The 13,201-nt window shown below is 41.7% G+C and overlaps 1 protein-coding gene across 7 annotated transcripts in view; it reads right to left on the reverse strand.

Annotated features, from left to right (window-relative positions):
• LOC145995972 (uncharacterized) overlaps window positions 1-13,201 on the reverse strand; it is a 90,699-nt gene that overhangs the window by 24,976 nt on the left and 52,522 nt on the right. For all 7 annotated transcript variants that reach the window (XM_083132067.1, XM_083132069.1, XM_083132070.1 and 4 more), the window contains 4 exons: window positions 8,390-9,716; window positions 5,659-6,485; window positions 4,594-4,710; window positions 714-2,681 (listed from right to left, as the gene is read on the reverse strand). In XM_083132067.1, coding sequence (XP_082988193.1) covers window positions 714-2,681; window positions 4,594-4,710; window positions 5,659-6,485; window positions 8,390-9,716 — 4,239 coding nt within the window. The remainder of the gene's footprint in view (window positions 1-713; window positions 2,682-4,593; window positions 4,711-5,658; window positions 6,486-8,389; window positions 9,717-13,201) is intronic.

The raw sequence follows: 13,201 nt of genomic DNA on the forward strand, positions 1-13,201 counted from the left end.
TGTTCTTATGGTGGTCATTTTCATCCAAATTTTCACACCTGAGCAAGTGGATTGATTGCACAGATTAAGTTACACATTACAATGTCAAAATTTTTTGTGACAATATGGAATGCATTGTAACTTTTGTTGATGTTGCTAATGATGCAATGTTATCAACACAAGGAACTTTATGAGTGCCTGAAGTCAGCAGGTCCATGAATGTAAAAAATAATGGCTAAGTGTGGTAAATTGATAGGTCAAGAAATGATCAAGTAAAATATTCCGGTTGCTACTGTGAATACTAACTTTGAAGTTAATACAGCATGCTATGACACCAGGGATCCCAGGTTTGAATCGGGGCTCGGGCATGCGAGTGTCCCTTCATCATGATATGATGAAATTCACTCACAAAAAAACACCTATGCCAATGCTGGGATTTGACCCCAGGACACCTGTTGTAGCATGCTGTGTGCTAACCACTCCATCACAGAGGCTGGCTTCTGGCACTTTTGGCCAATCAAGATGATGATGATGAGTTGACAAGATGAAATTAATGAAGGAGCACTCGCAAAGAACACACATGCCCAGAGACGAACTGGTACCTTCTGTAGCAAGATTTAAGGTCTACCATGTAACATGTTCAACCACCAAGTCGTCTGTTAATTAAAACATAAAGAGATATATGAATACATAGACTGATACAGAACATTTCAAAGCTATCATAACAATCTTACCTGTTGTTTCTGTGGAGTGAGCTGGATCGTTTGCACCCTTTGAACAACTCCGGCGGTTCCTTGCGTACTAAGCACCATATTGCTATGAGTTCGGTTCTGCGAGTGTGTCTGTTGCCCTGTCGAATCACTACAAATGGTGCCTGGGGGAGACATCACTTGAGACATGGTTGTCGTTGCCACGCTAGAGTTCATCACGGATGGCGTCGCAACCGAACAACCCACTGTCGTCACAATGGGGACGAGATGAGGCGTTGAAGTGTCTAGATTAGGCTGGATGGAGGTCGTTTGCGACCCAGTATGACTAGGCAGTATATTTTCCATGCTTAGAGCTAGCTGGTGCGTCTGCGTTCCACTGTGTATATTGTTGTTATGTTGAATCAACGGTGGTGTACACGAGGGTAAGGATACAGGAACCGAACTGCTATTGTGAAATGTTTGTGTCGTGACCGACGAGACATTGGAGTTTGAGATGATTTCACTAGGAGAAGCTTGATTGCACGTTGTAATGCCCTTAAGGTGCTCTGGTATGACTGGCTTCACAATGTCGGTCCTTTGAAGCGTCGGGCTCATTCCACCGATCTGCGATTGGACGATCACTGGAAGTTTAGGCCTTTCGCGATCGGGCTTCTTTTTCTTTTTCTTTGAGGGCTGAGGAATCTTGTACTTTGCCTTGTTCAAATCAGGAATTTGGCTTTGCACTATGCTCTCGAGAAACGTATTTTGAAAACCAGGTGCAACCGATGTCGGACGGACAGATGTCTCTTCTGCTGTTGTGACTGGTAACCTTGATACAAGGTTGGATACGTTCGTTTGGGTAGTTTGGCTAACGCAGCTCAAACTTTGAACTGGCTGCGGAATCAAAGGTACTGTGGATGACACTGAGGTCGAACTGGCCTCGACGGAGTTCCGTCTCGGTACAGCTGCGTTCAGCTGTTGCAAGAGAACAGACTGTTGTGCTTGCACTTGCGAGTTTGCTGTGATTACACTAGTTTTTGCTTGTTGCACGTTATCACTATCCCCACTGGTGTCGCCGGTCAGTCCCGGAATCACTTTCGTAATGTTTCCTCCACCTTGGGTGTGAAGGGGAGGAACTTGGTATATCCCACCGTGCTGCAAACACTGCAGCAAGGACGATGTCGCGACCACTGCACTTGGGGGGGAAGACACTGCTTGAGACACTTGAGCACACGGGGTTATGAGCACTGAATTCGTGGTGTACGTTACGGGTCCCGACGCAGAGAGCATCGGAGTCACTCCAGTTCCAGACAGCGAAGACGGGGCACCAGAAACAGACAAACCTGTTCCTAAATTCGTAGCGGTATTTGAATGCAAAGTGTGGATAAGAGATGCATTTGAAACATCGGTCCGTGCCATGCTAGTTGGAATGTGAGATAGAGTTAAATGAGGCGATGGAGGTGTGGTGGAGCTACTGCTGTCAACCATCGTCGGCTGATGCTGATGATGATGCAACGGCTGCTGCTGGAGTATTGCAGAGTTTCCGACCTTCAGACCGTGAATTCCTGTCTGCTGAGCCTGGTTCACAACCGTCTGAAACGACGTTGGCGTGCTTGTACTGCTGTTTAGAATCAGGCCACCTTGCGGCTGGCACATCTGCGATAACGCAGGCGGACCGGCGTTGAACTGAGATCCAATGCTGAGATGCGTGGGAATGATCGGATGAGTCTGAGCGGCAGCTTCACCTGTCGACGGCGTTGGTCCGTGAATGAGATGGGGTCCCGATCTAAGCAACTGTGACAGCACGATGTGCGACGCTGCCTGGGAAGCAGCCGAAGGTGAAGGCGAACTGCGAGCAGCAGAAGAGATGATGTGAGGCAAGTGTGACTGGCCTGTTGTGATGGACTGTGATGTGTGGGTTGCCGGAGCTGCAGATGCCAGCGAATGGATCAATGGTCCCTGCTGGAGCGTCTGCAACAACACAGATGTTGTGGAAGGCTGAGGAGATGGTGACTGGAAAAAAGAAAAACAACAAAAATTAGACATCATCTTACATTTCCCCACATGTAACAATTCCACAAATTTTATGGAGAAATTTTAGTGAAAATGCAGGCTCGACCAGGGCTCGAACCCAGGTCCTTGGCAAACTGTGCCATTGCGCTGAGCTATTGAGTCAGCCCTGCCTTTGCTTGATTTTTTACTGTCGCTGTTTCACCTGTGTGGAGTTGGTTCTGCCAGCGAGAAATCTATGCTGGGAGAAACTAGGCCTTGTTGACGTCATCAGTGTTTCAAATGAAACAGATCCCGTTGTGACAGCATTTCCCAAAATATAAAATAATCTAGTTATCATGTAAATAAACACTCAAGATCTTTGCAATTATGATTTTTTAAGTTCAGGTTCCTATGAAGAAACAACTAAACTTTAAACGTTAATTAAGTTTTAAGAGTTGAAATACTAATTTTTGGATTGCTTCTCTCTTTTGATTGTTACGGAAAGTTGTTCTCTCTTCTCAAGTAGTAAAACCTTGCTACATCCTCAGAAAAAAAGGTTTCATTCAACTAAATAATAATAATAATAATAATAATAATAATAATAATAAACATAGCAAGCATAGACTTCCTTCTCTCATTGATTCATAAAAGAAACTCGTGCCTCTAAATATGAGCTGGAGATTGAAAGGTGTGATCCCACATGCACTGAAATTCAGGCATAAAAACCAGGAGCTGATTCACTCACTCGTTCCCATCCTCCCTCCCCAAGAGAAAAAGCTTGCTTTTACGTGCACTTTTTGGCTCCTTGACAGGCATGCACATTTCACTTTATTGCACCACCTCCTGCCAGAGGCCTGGATGTGGGTTGGAAAGCAAGACTCTGCTTTGTCCTTACAGATTTCCTTATTAAGTCACCGAGGAAGACATCGAACGGGTTCCAATTTCTCATTCTTTAAACAAAAGAGCAGCCGGCATATGGCTGTTTGGGTTTTCACATGCGAATTTTAAGTGCATTGTGAACGTGGAGGTAACCATGGTTTATAAGCCAAGAAAACCCGAGCTACTTCGAACAAAAGTGATGAGGCTGCTCCTGTGTGATTTGTAAGTACTTTTCAACTATATTAGTGCATATAGGAGCAAAGTGTACGTTCAGCAACTAGACAAAGCTCATTGCTAGAAATTTACAATAGACCCTCAATTATATGTCTTTCAGGGCCTGTCCTCTGAACTTCCAATGTGAGAAATCCTATTGGAAAAAAATTTATAACACATTTCTGATAATGTCATATCCCATAACACAAAATATAGATTCTACAGTAATTTTATAATAATTTTACAGACCTGATATTTCCATAAAACTATCTCATCTTGTTATTGATTTTATAAGCTTAAGAACAAAAATTGCTAATGCATATTCCAGAATATTCCAAGAATTTCCAAAAATATCTTATGGTGTAAACAATTTTTCCCCTATTTTTTTTTATGTAATTTATTTCCAAGAAACCTTAAACTTCACCAAGTATAACTTTACATATAATTTAGGATCCTATTTTAACTATAACATTGTGTATGCTTCAACAAGAGGCATCCTTATTTCTACTCTTCTATTTTCAATAGTACCATAAAACATAAGACAAGAAGGGTGGCTGGTAGTAAAATATTACTTCTCAATAATAATAAGAGCTCTTTTATAAATCTTATCCATGCGGATGTTACATAACTATGACAAAGATCCACAGAGTGTTTAGTTTCAGGTATTTAGAATAATCTTTGACACCACGCGAGAGAAGAAAATTCATACAGAATCCTAATTTAACTTCTGGTGAGTGGGTAGCCTGCTTAACCTTTATAAATTTCAAGATATATTATTTTACATCACATCAGTACATTATATGTTATGAGTACATTTTATTGATTAATAATAATAACTCACCTGAGTTGCTAAAGATATCAGGTTACCGCTGGATGATATTTGTGCCTCCCTTTGTAAAAGAACACGCCCATCCTCACCTAGCGAGAGCCGGACATGCGGCTGGGATTGCGGTGAAGGCTGCAAAAGAAAAAGTTACAACATGAACGATAACTTTAGCCTCTGGCATTATCACACGCACCTTAATTTTTAATCAACAACTTGATACCTGGATGTATACTTGAGCAAATCCAGAAAAATGACAACCTTAAAAAGAACAATGTGCTATGCATTATTTTGAAGAACATTTTTAGCTTGTGAATACTGGTTACAGTGATTCACTGTCAGGGCATCCTCTCAGTACCCACACGAAAATACACAATCGGCACCCTTCCCTCCCCCCCCCCCCCTAACTACTCACAATTGGTAGCCCGGTGAGAAAAATTGACACCCGCCTTCTTGGCAGTCCCATTGTTACCATTCACAAGGCTGCTTTTAGTCGAATATATCGAATGACAATAAACCGTGAATTATGCAAGTTATTTGGATCATAACTGGTATGCATTGTTCTTCCAAGTCATTTGTTATAGTTTAATTTCTTTAAAACTGGTTCCGAGGTATTCATTTGCCAGGGGTCAAATTCAAACATTAAGAAATACATGGAATTCCTTTCTATACAATTAGGTACTAGAGTTATTCAATAAAAATACTCTTCTCCATATATAATTGTGGGGCTCCACGTAGCCAAATGGTTAGCACTCTCACCTTTGGTGCGAGTGGTTCCAGGTTCGATTCCCACTTGGAGCCCCTAAAATTTTAGCGTAGACCCAGTACAGTGACGAAAATTGGGGAGCTACAATGGTCTCGAAAGCCAGAAAAGAGTGGCAATGGGACTTCATGCGCTGACCACATGTCACCCAATGAAAAAAAGCCACAGCTCTGACTGGCCTTGGCAATTAGAGGGCTGTTGTGCATGGAGATGCGACTTAAAGTTATGCTATAAATGCTGCAGCACCCTGTATGTACATTTCACTTTCATTCTTTACAGTTGTAAAACAGAGTAAAATAGACATTTTTAAATAGACTTACCTGAGAGGAAATAGGGTTTTGTAAATGTGTGAGCAATTGGGATTGTGAGACTACTGCCGTTTGGGTCTGCTGGATGGCATGATGTTGGTGCTGCTGATGTTGCATTCCTGCATTGGTCGATACATCCCCTTGAGAAACAGATATTGTGCCACATGTCGACTGATTCTCCTCAAGCGTCTCAAACACTCCGACATCATCCTCATCAACAATCCCAGTTTGTTTGAGCAGCTCCGCCAGGTTCAGTGTCGGCTTTGCGATGGTCTCCTCGCGTTTCTCCTCATCTTTCTTTTTCTTCTTCTTCTTCTTAGGTTTCTTCTTCACCGGTGGGAATACTGGATTGGAGTTGTTATGGCCGCCGATGGACGTTAGCGAGGCGGTGTTCATTTCGCTCACAACTGCGTTGGGTGGGTGGCCAAGACTGGGTTCCTGGTTATGCTGTATCACAGAAGGAAGGGCCGTCTGTTGTAATACTGTCTGAGTGCCTGTGCCGAGGGTATGCTGAATGCCACCTGCAATCATGGAAGCAGAGGGGATGATGCCGGACGAACCGGTTCCGGCCATGCTAACCGCAGGAAGAGAGATTTGATTGGCCGAACTGGTGGCCACGCTGACACCTCCGTTCCCCACCGTGCCCGCGGTAGGCCGGAGTTGCGTGAGCTGCTGAAAGTTCAGTGTCTGTCCCGCTGGTACCGCGATGAATGTTGGACCAGAAGGGGTTTGGATCTGTTGAAGCTGCATCGTGCCTGCTGTTATGAGTCTCACAACCTGCTGCTGTTGCTGTTGCAAACTTTGCCGTGTTGTTTGGTTCATTGTTGCACTTGCTGCACCTAAAAAAAACACATGCAGATCATAATCATTCCAAAATGACACTTGACACTTCTTATCAAAGATCTATTGATCAGCCTCTAAAATTAGTAGCTGTATTTTGTGATCGTAATACACAAGTATGGGTTAAGGAAGATGATCAGGGTAAATACTAATCACCTCACCTTTGACACCTTAAACGATAATCTTCAATGAACCTACGAAGCAAACGAAAGGAAGAAAAACGTTGAGATGGGACATTGTGCACACATAAGCTAATCAGGACTAGACCTACAGTTTAAAGTGGGATCCCAATCACTATGTGCCTCCACGGGGTATTGAATTTGGGGTATGCCTTGATTACCAAGCAATGTTGTTACTGCTACACCATCAAAGAGGTAATATAAAGCAAACTTCTAGCTGGCTAGTTCTGATAACTACAGAAGCCTCATTGTCGTGGTTGCCTAAAAATACACATGTTATAGAACAATCACAAACAAAAGAACCTTTGGCCAGAAGCATTTGTGAATCTTCCCCTCCATCCGTTCAGCTCTGCTCCACTCTACACCTCCCCTTCCAGATGTGAGTCCAATGCACACGTAATGCAATTCTGCAAACGTTATTTTGCTTGTCATTCCACTACATGTTTTTTTTATCACAACATGCATAAGTTACTGTTCTCAGATAATTGCAAATCAACATTACTTGTCAATGTCTAATGAGAAAACACAGCATGTTTGAAGTGTAATGCTTATAAATTTTGCCCTCTTGTCTGATTAAGTGGAACCTTGGGTGTAACTTCTCCAGGAAACTATCCTAAACATATAAAATGTGGCAAAAAAAATTCTAACATTCTGTATTATTGGGACCATAAAAATTAAATATAAAATGCAGAAAAAAGTGTGATCTCCAAGAACATAAAGCTGAGAATTCACTGTATTATGAAAAACAAAGAAAATTCTTCACAAAGTGCTAATATGCTGTTTGAAAATTAAGTAGACAAATTTTATATGAACTTTCTCTGTGACGTAACATGTTCATAGAGTAGTGTGGTCCAAAAATCTACAACCTTGCAATATCTCATGGCATGCTGGGAGTTATGCTACCATGTCGTGAAGGAGGTGCAAGGGTGTTATCATGTAATCCCTTTGGAGAAAGGAGTGAACACCCAAGTTTCATCAAAGACATACTGAAAATTGCTCGCAGAAATAAAAAATCCTTGAATTCCATTGTTGCAGTATTGACTAGACAAAATTAAGTGCAGATTGGAAGTCGGCTAATTTTACCAAGAGGCAAGAAAATGAAGCTTTAAAACTGGAAGGTAAATACGATGTGTTTTGTTTATGACAGCAAGGGTATTATTCATCATGTATTTGTTCCAGACAGTGAAACTGTAATTGGCAGTTACTATTGTCGCGCTCGGAATAAGAAAGAGAACTGTCCCTGTGTGACCTTAGTATTCTACATCGGACAGTTGGTTCCTGCTCAGTAATAATGCATGGTGCCAGTAGATGGTGGTTGTCCAGGTATACCTAGCCCTAAAAAGTGTGTATGTTGAATCATCCCCTCTAATTCCAATATATCTCCCCCTTTGATTATTTCCTGTTCCCAAAAGTAAAAGTACTGCTGAAATTAGCTACTTTGAACACAGGTACATCCAACAGGTTGTGATATTAAATCTTCAAGGCATACATGAAAACTTGCCCATGTCGTTTCAATCACTGGCTAGCCATGGCAACTGCTGTATCGATGCAGAAGGGATGTATCTTGAGTACTTAACAGATAATATTTGTTTCCCTTTCATTTGATAACGACTGTCACATTACTTAATTGTCCAAATGTGTATATTGGCTGAAAAAAAAAGAAAAAAAAAAGGAATTTCTGATAAATCTGTTTTGAAATCATAGCAAAAATTTCAAACCCTCACCTATTGGTTGCTGGATGAGGACTGTTGGTGCCTGCCCTTGTCCAGCAGTGGCTGTTGCACCTGAAATCACGAGCGGCTGGGAACTCTTCTGGGCACCTACAAGTTGTTGCTGTCCCGCGAGAGGTGTCTGAGGTCTCAGGATCAGATGGACTCCTCCACCAGGCTGCTGCAGTATCACAGGATTCTGGGTGAGACCTGGAATCATCTGGTTTAGGAGAAGAGTCCCTTGTCCAGGCTGTCCAGCGATGACGGTCGGATTCGTGCCAATCATTAGTTGAGGTGCTTGCGTTGGGACGTTTCCCATTGTCACAGGCCGTGCGCCACTCACAATTGGCTTTCCAAGTGTCGTCTGGATCTGGTTCTGCAGCGTTTGTGCCGGTTTCGGAAGTAGCTGCGGCTGTTTCGGACGAGGCGTCGGAATGGAAACTTGCGTGCGGATCGGAGAAGCCTGCGGTGTCGGTGCCGATTGGATGATTTGCACCAGCTGGTTGCCTTGTATCATCTGCTGCATGGGAGTGCCAGACATCACAGAGTTCCCTGCCATCATGGGAAACTGTTGCATACTGGCTTGCACAACTTGCGGCATGGTTGCCGTTGTGGTGATCGGCGCCAAACTCAATCCAGCCGACAAAGCTTGGTGTATCACAGGTATTGATGCCGATGTGGGTGTAGAAGGACGCAGCTGGTTCTGTAAGGCACTGTGGGATGGTGACGGTGCAGCTCTCTGAGGTGACGGAGAAGGTACCGGGGTAAGGGACGGTGGGGCAGGAGATCTGGTGTGAATTATGGTTTGTTGCTGCAAAGGGGACTGCAACTGCTGATGATACGGAGAAGGGTTTGGGGACACGTGTGATTGCACCGAAGGGGGGTGGGCAGGAGATCGTAACAGAACTCCCGGACTAGGAGATGGTGTTGGTGGTGCATGCGCTGGGGCGGGAGATCGCGTTGGGAAGGGAGACGTGGCAGGCGAGGGTGCATGCTGTAGTGACGATGCAGGGGACGTTTGCGCCTGAGTTAATGCCATGGTGGGGTACGTTGTGCTAAAACTCTGTCCACCAACAATGCTAGCTGGAACGTGGGGGGACTGGAACGTCGTGGGTGTGATAACAAAGTGCGCCGAGGACGTTGCAGCCGATGCGTCAGATGTCTGCTGCTGGTGAACGGTGAAGGTGACTGAAGGCCCGGACTGAGATGATGTCGTTCCCAGAATTTGGGATGTCACAACCAAGGAACTCCCAGACTCATTCCCGTGGCCATCAATAAGGTTCTGTGCTATGGAATCCACGATGCTGTCCACAGATGATCCAACATGATCAGAATCCTGTGCCTGTACAGAATAAACAAATGAAACCAAGGTCAATAAATATAAATTTGATGACAATTTGGGAAATTTCACAACAAACTGGCAAGTTTCCTGCCAGACAATAGGATATCTGAATATACCACAGTATTATGTATAACTTAGTGTGTGTCTGTGCATAAATATACCTCCCATTGCTGGCCCACACCATTTACATTCCCTCAAAACAAAAAATCCATCTAGTTTTGCTTCCTGTCTGCTAGACAGAATCAACCTCTAGGCCTCCCAGTTTGTCCGTCTCAAACAGAGAACCCTTAAAGTTTACAACAACCTGTTTTTTCCACCACCACCATGAATCTATGGATATCAGGACAAATAAATTTACAAGTAACCGAGAACCATTGAACAACAGGACACACTCCATGCAGAACAGCAGGGTCTGAAATGCACCCACAGCACCATCAGAAAGGCCTGGTACTGTATCTAGTGTACCAAATTGTACAGTTATATATATATACATACAGAGATTCATATATCACAATTGCTTATGTTGTGACAGATCACCAAAGCATATTTTTTATACAACTTATACAATCCATCTGTAAGTTTTGGGAAGGAAAGTAGATACAAAAATGAAACTGCTGACAGAGGTATAATATATTTTGCATGAGAGTGATTGATTGAAATTGAGCTTTTCCAAACGTTAAAAGCAGGTGACTCCCTTTATCAAGATGACAGATGAGCTTACAAAGGTACTTTCATCCAGCCATTAGTTAGAGGTAATTTTGAAGGAATAAAGACCAAATAGAGGTAATTTTGAAGGAATAAAGACCAAATAGAGGTAATTTTGAAGGAATAAAGACCAAATAGAGGTAATTTTGAAGGAATAAAGACCAAAGAAATAGTATCAGGTTACATGCTCTGTATTTTAGTATAATGTAGCAAGCATAAAGAAACAATTGATTCTCAACATCGATATATCATATTTCTGATACTGCTACTATCTATCTAATTTCAATCTCTTTTTAACACCAAATGTATATTTGACAGTAATGACAGCTTTGAGTTGAGAATACGAAAACCCCAAAGTACTTTGAAGAAAGAAAAAAAAAGAAGAAGTCCCTCCCTGTAGGCCATACAGAAGGTACAAACGTAAGTGTCTTTGTGTTTTTAGTTATTAAGTGCGGCCAAAAAAAAACAAAGTGCTCTCACAAAGTTGTTATCATCTCAAGACCACAAGGAACAGTTTTAGTGTCCAGCCAAACCCGAGGTTCTGGAAAAACCCTCTTTCACAGACCATTTCCTGCAACAACCTGAAGAAGGAGAGCTGGTTGAAGGAGGGGAGAAACTTAACATTATGCTTATCGGAGTAATCCTTACAAGCAAAATGTACACTAGTAAACATTATACTATTTCTTTACAATACATTCTTTTGCAATTTACATAAAAGAAGGTAACAAAACATTACAACTTGTACTTATTGTTTTGCTTTAACCAGAACACACCACTACCATAATCACCTTTCTTCTGCCCCTCAAACACCATTCATCCCTTCACTTCAAAATAATAAAATCACATAAATTACCAGTCAGAGAGCAGGACCACACGAGAAAGCACAGCACACACAAATAAAACTGAAGTGTAAATAATGTTTTCTCTCATTTTAATTTTATGTATGCATCTCCCAATGAATTACAATTACTAAAGAAAAAAAATAATAATAAGGGAGAGAAAGATATGGGTGGGGATGCCCTTTATCAAAGGAGTTTTCACGAAAACCAACCAACTGTGAAGAACGTTTAAAGACAGCCTAGAAAACTGGTATAAAAGTACAAAATCTCATTTGCAACTATAAAAAATATTTTCTGAACTCCCTGTTAAATAGCCGCATACAGATTATGAAATGTGGATGCAATAGGAAACATATTGGTCAAATCAAATGTGTAGTGAAGGACAGAATTAAAAGATCATTCAAGATGAATTAAAACAATGAAACACCATCAGGTTTTTAGAAACACATCCCTGGATAGTCCATGGCTGCACAATGCTCATTCTTTAGTTGGAACAAAGGGATAAACTATGTAGCAGTAATTCTGAGACTGATAGAGCAACAAATTCTCGAAGATTTTGTAAGAAACCACATGAGATGATAGTTACCATGGTCTGCCGCTAGGAGGCAGTAGTAAACATGAGAAGGTGCTTTGTATACTGGAATACGCCATGACTATGCAGTAATTATTTCGAAAGGAATCAAGAGCCTTCACTCCCGTTAAACTCCAAAAACTTTGCAACAGTATCACCATGGCTGGGCCCAGATCAACCATGATATGGGGGACAAAATGTAGTATTGGTTAGATATCAAGCCTTCTTGAGTGCATTCCCTTGCTCCACAGACTCTGGGAACATAGTATACATGGCTTGAAAAAATACTGTGGGAATAATGAAACTGGCAACTTAGGAAATACATCATTCTTAATGTAATATATGTGATTTTCATTTTTTGAATATGTCCAACAAGTAATGGACACCATTAAGTCATTCATCCACTTGATAATAATTTACACAGCAAAATACCAAAGATATTGGTATATACCAAGCAGATGTAGTCTAGTGTAGTGGTTCTCAACGTTTGCGAGACTGTGGGCCAGTAAATTCTCTTTTTAAAAGTCAGTGTCCTGATCCCAAATGTTATCCTTAAATACTTTTCTACATTTTTAACTTTATACATTAATTAATATTAATAAATAAATTATGGTATGATCATAAAGATTAATGGTTTGAATATGTTGATTCAGTTAGATTATTTTACATTGCTTTTTCTGCCACTTTTGGCTTATCACAAAAATGAGGATGGGTGATGATATGATTAAATTGATGAAGGGACATTCATGCCTAGGCTGGGATTAGAACCTGAGACTCCTGGCATCATAGAATGCTGTGTTAACAACTCCACAATGGAGGTTGACAGTTTGATTATGTGTAGGTTTGCTGACAAAAATAAAATCAGGTTTAAAATAGTTGCCAACCACTGGATCTAAAAAAATCTTGTACTTTTTCATACCAACATCATTAAATTAATTTGGTAAATGCTGATTTTCATTGGCATGTTGCATAAAGTTTCAATTAATACCAACCGGAAAATTGATAATTACGAGGGAAGTCAAAAATTATCCAGACTTTCATCATAACTTTCTTTAGGTTGGCCACACTGCCTTCAGAGCTCGCTTGCTGAAAGGTGGTACTGTTGTGGTTACGTGGTGGAGGTTTCATATTAATCGGTCCATTCTTTCTTTCTTTTGTAACAGAGTAAACATGGCCACTCTGCTGGCAGTGTGCACCAATGCCAGTTTCTCTGCTCCGAAGGTGTGTCAAGAGGCTGAATTTCACCTTAGGCTTTCTGTACAATATGTGGACAGTACTCTCCTGCGTAGAAGTGTATAGTTGTCATCCCGAAAGCAACCTCACTTTACTTCAAAAAAGTTCCGAAAGATCAGTTTTCCCCTAACAATCAC

This window comes from Lepisma saccharinum, chromosome 12 (assembly GCF_977018435.1).
Source record: "Lepisma saccharinum chromosome 12, izLepSacc3.1, whole genome shotgun sequence".
NCBI classification, from domain to species: Eukaryota; Metazoa; Arthropoda; class Insecta; order Zygentoma; family Lepismatidae; genus Lepisma; species Lepisma saccharinum.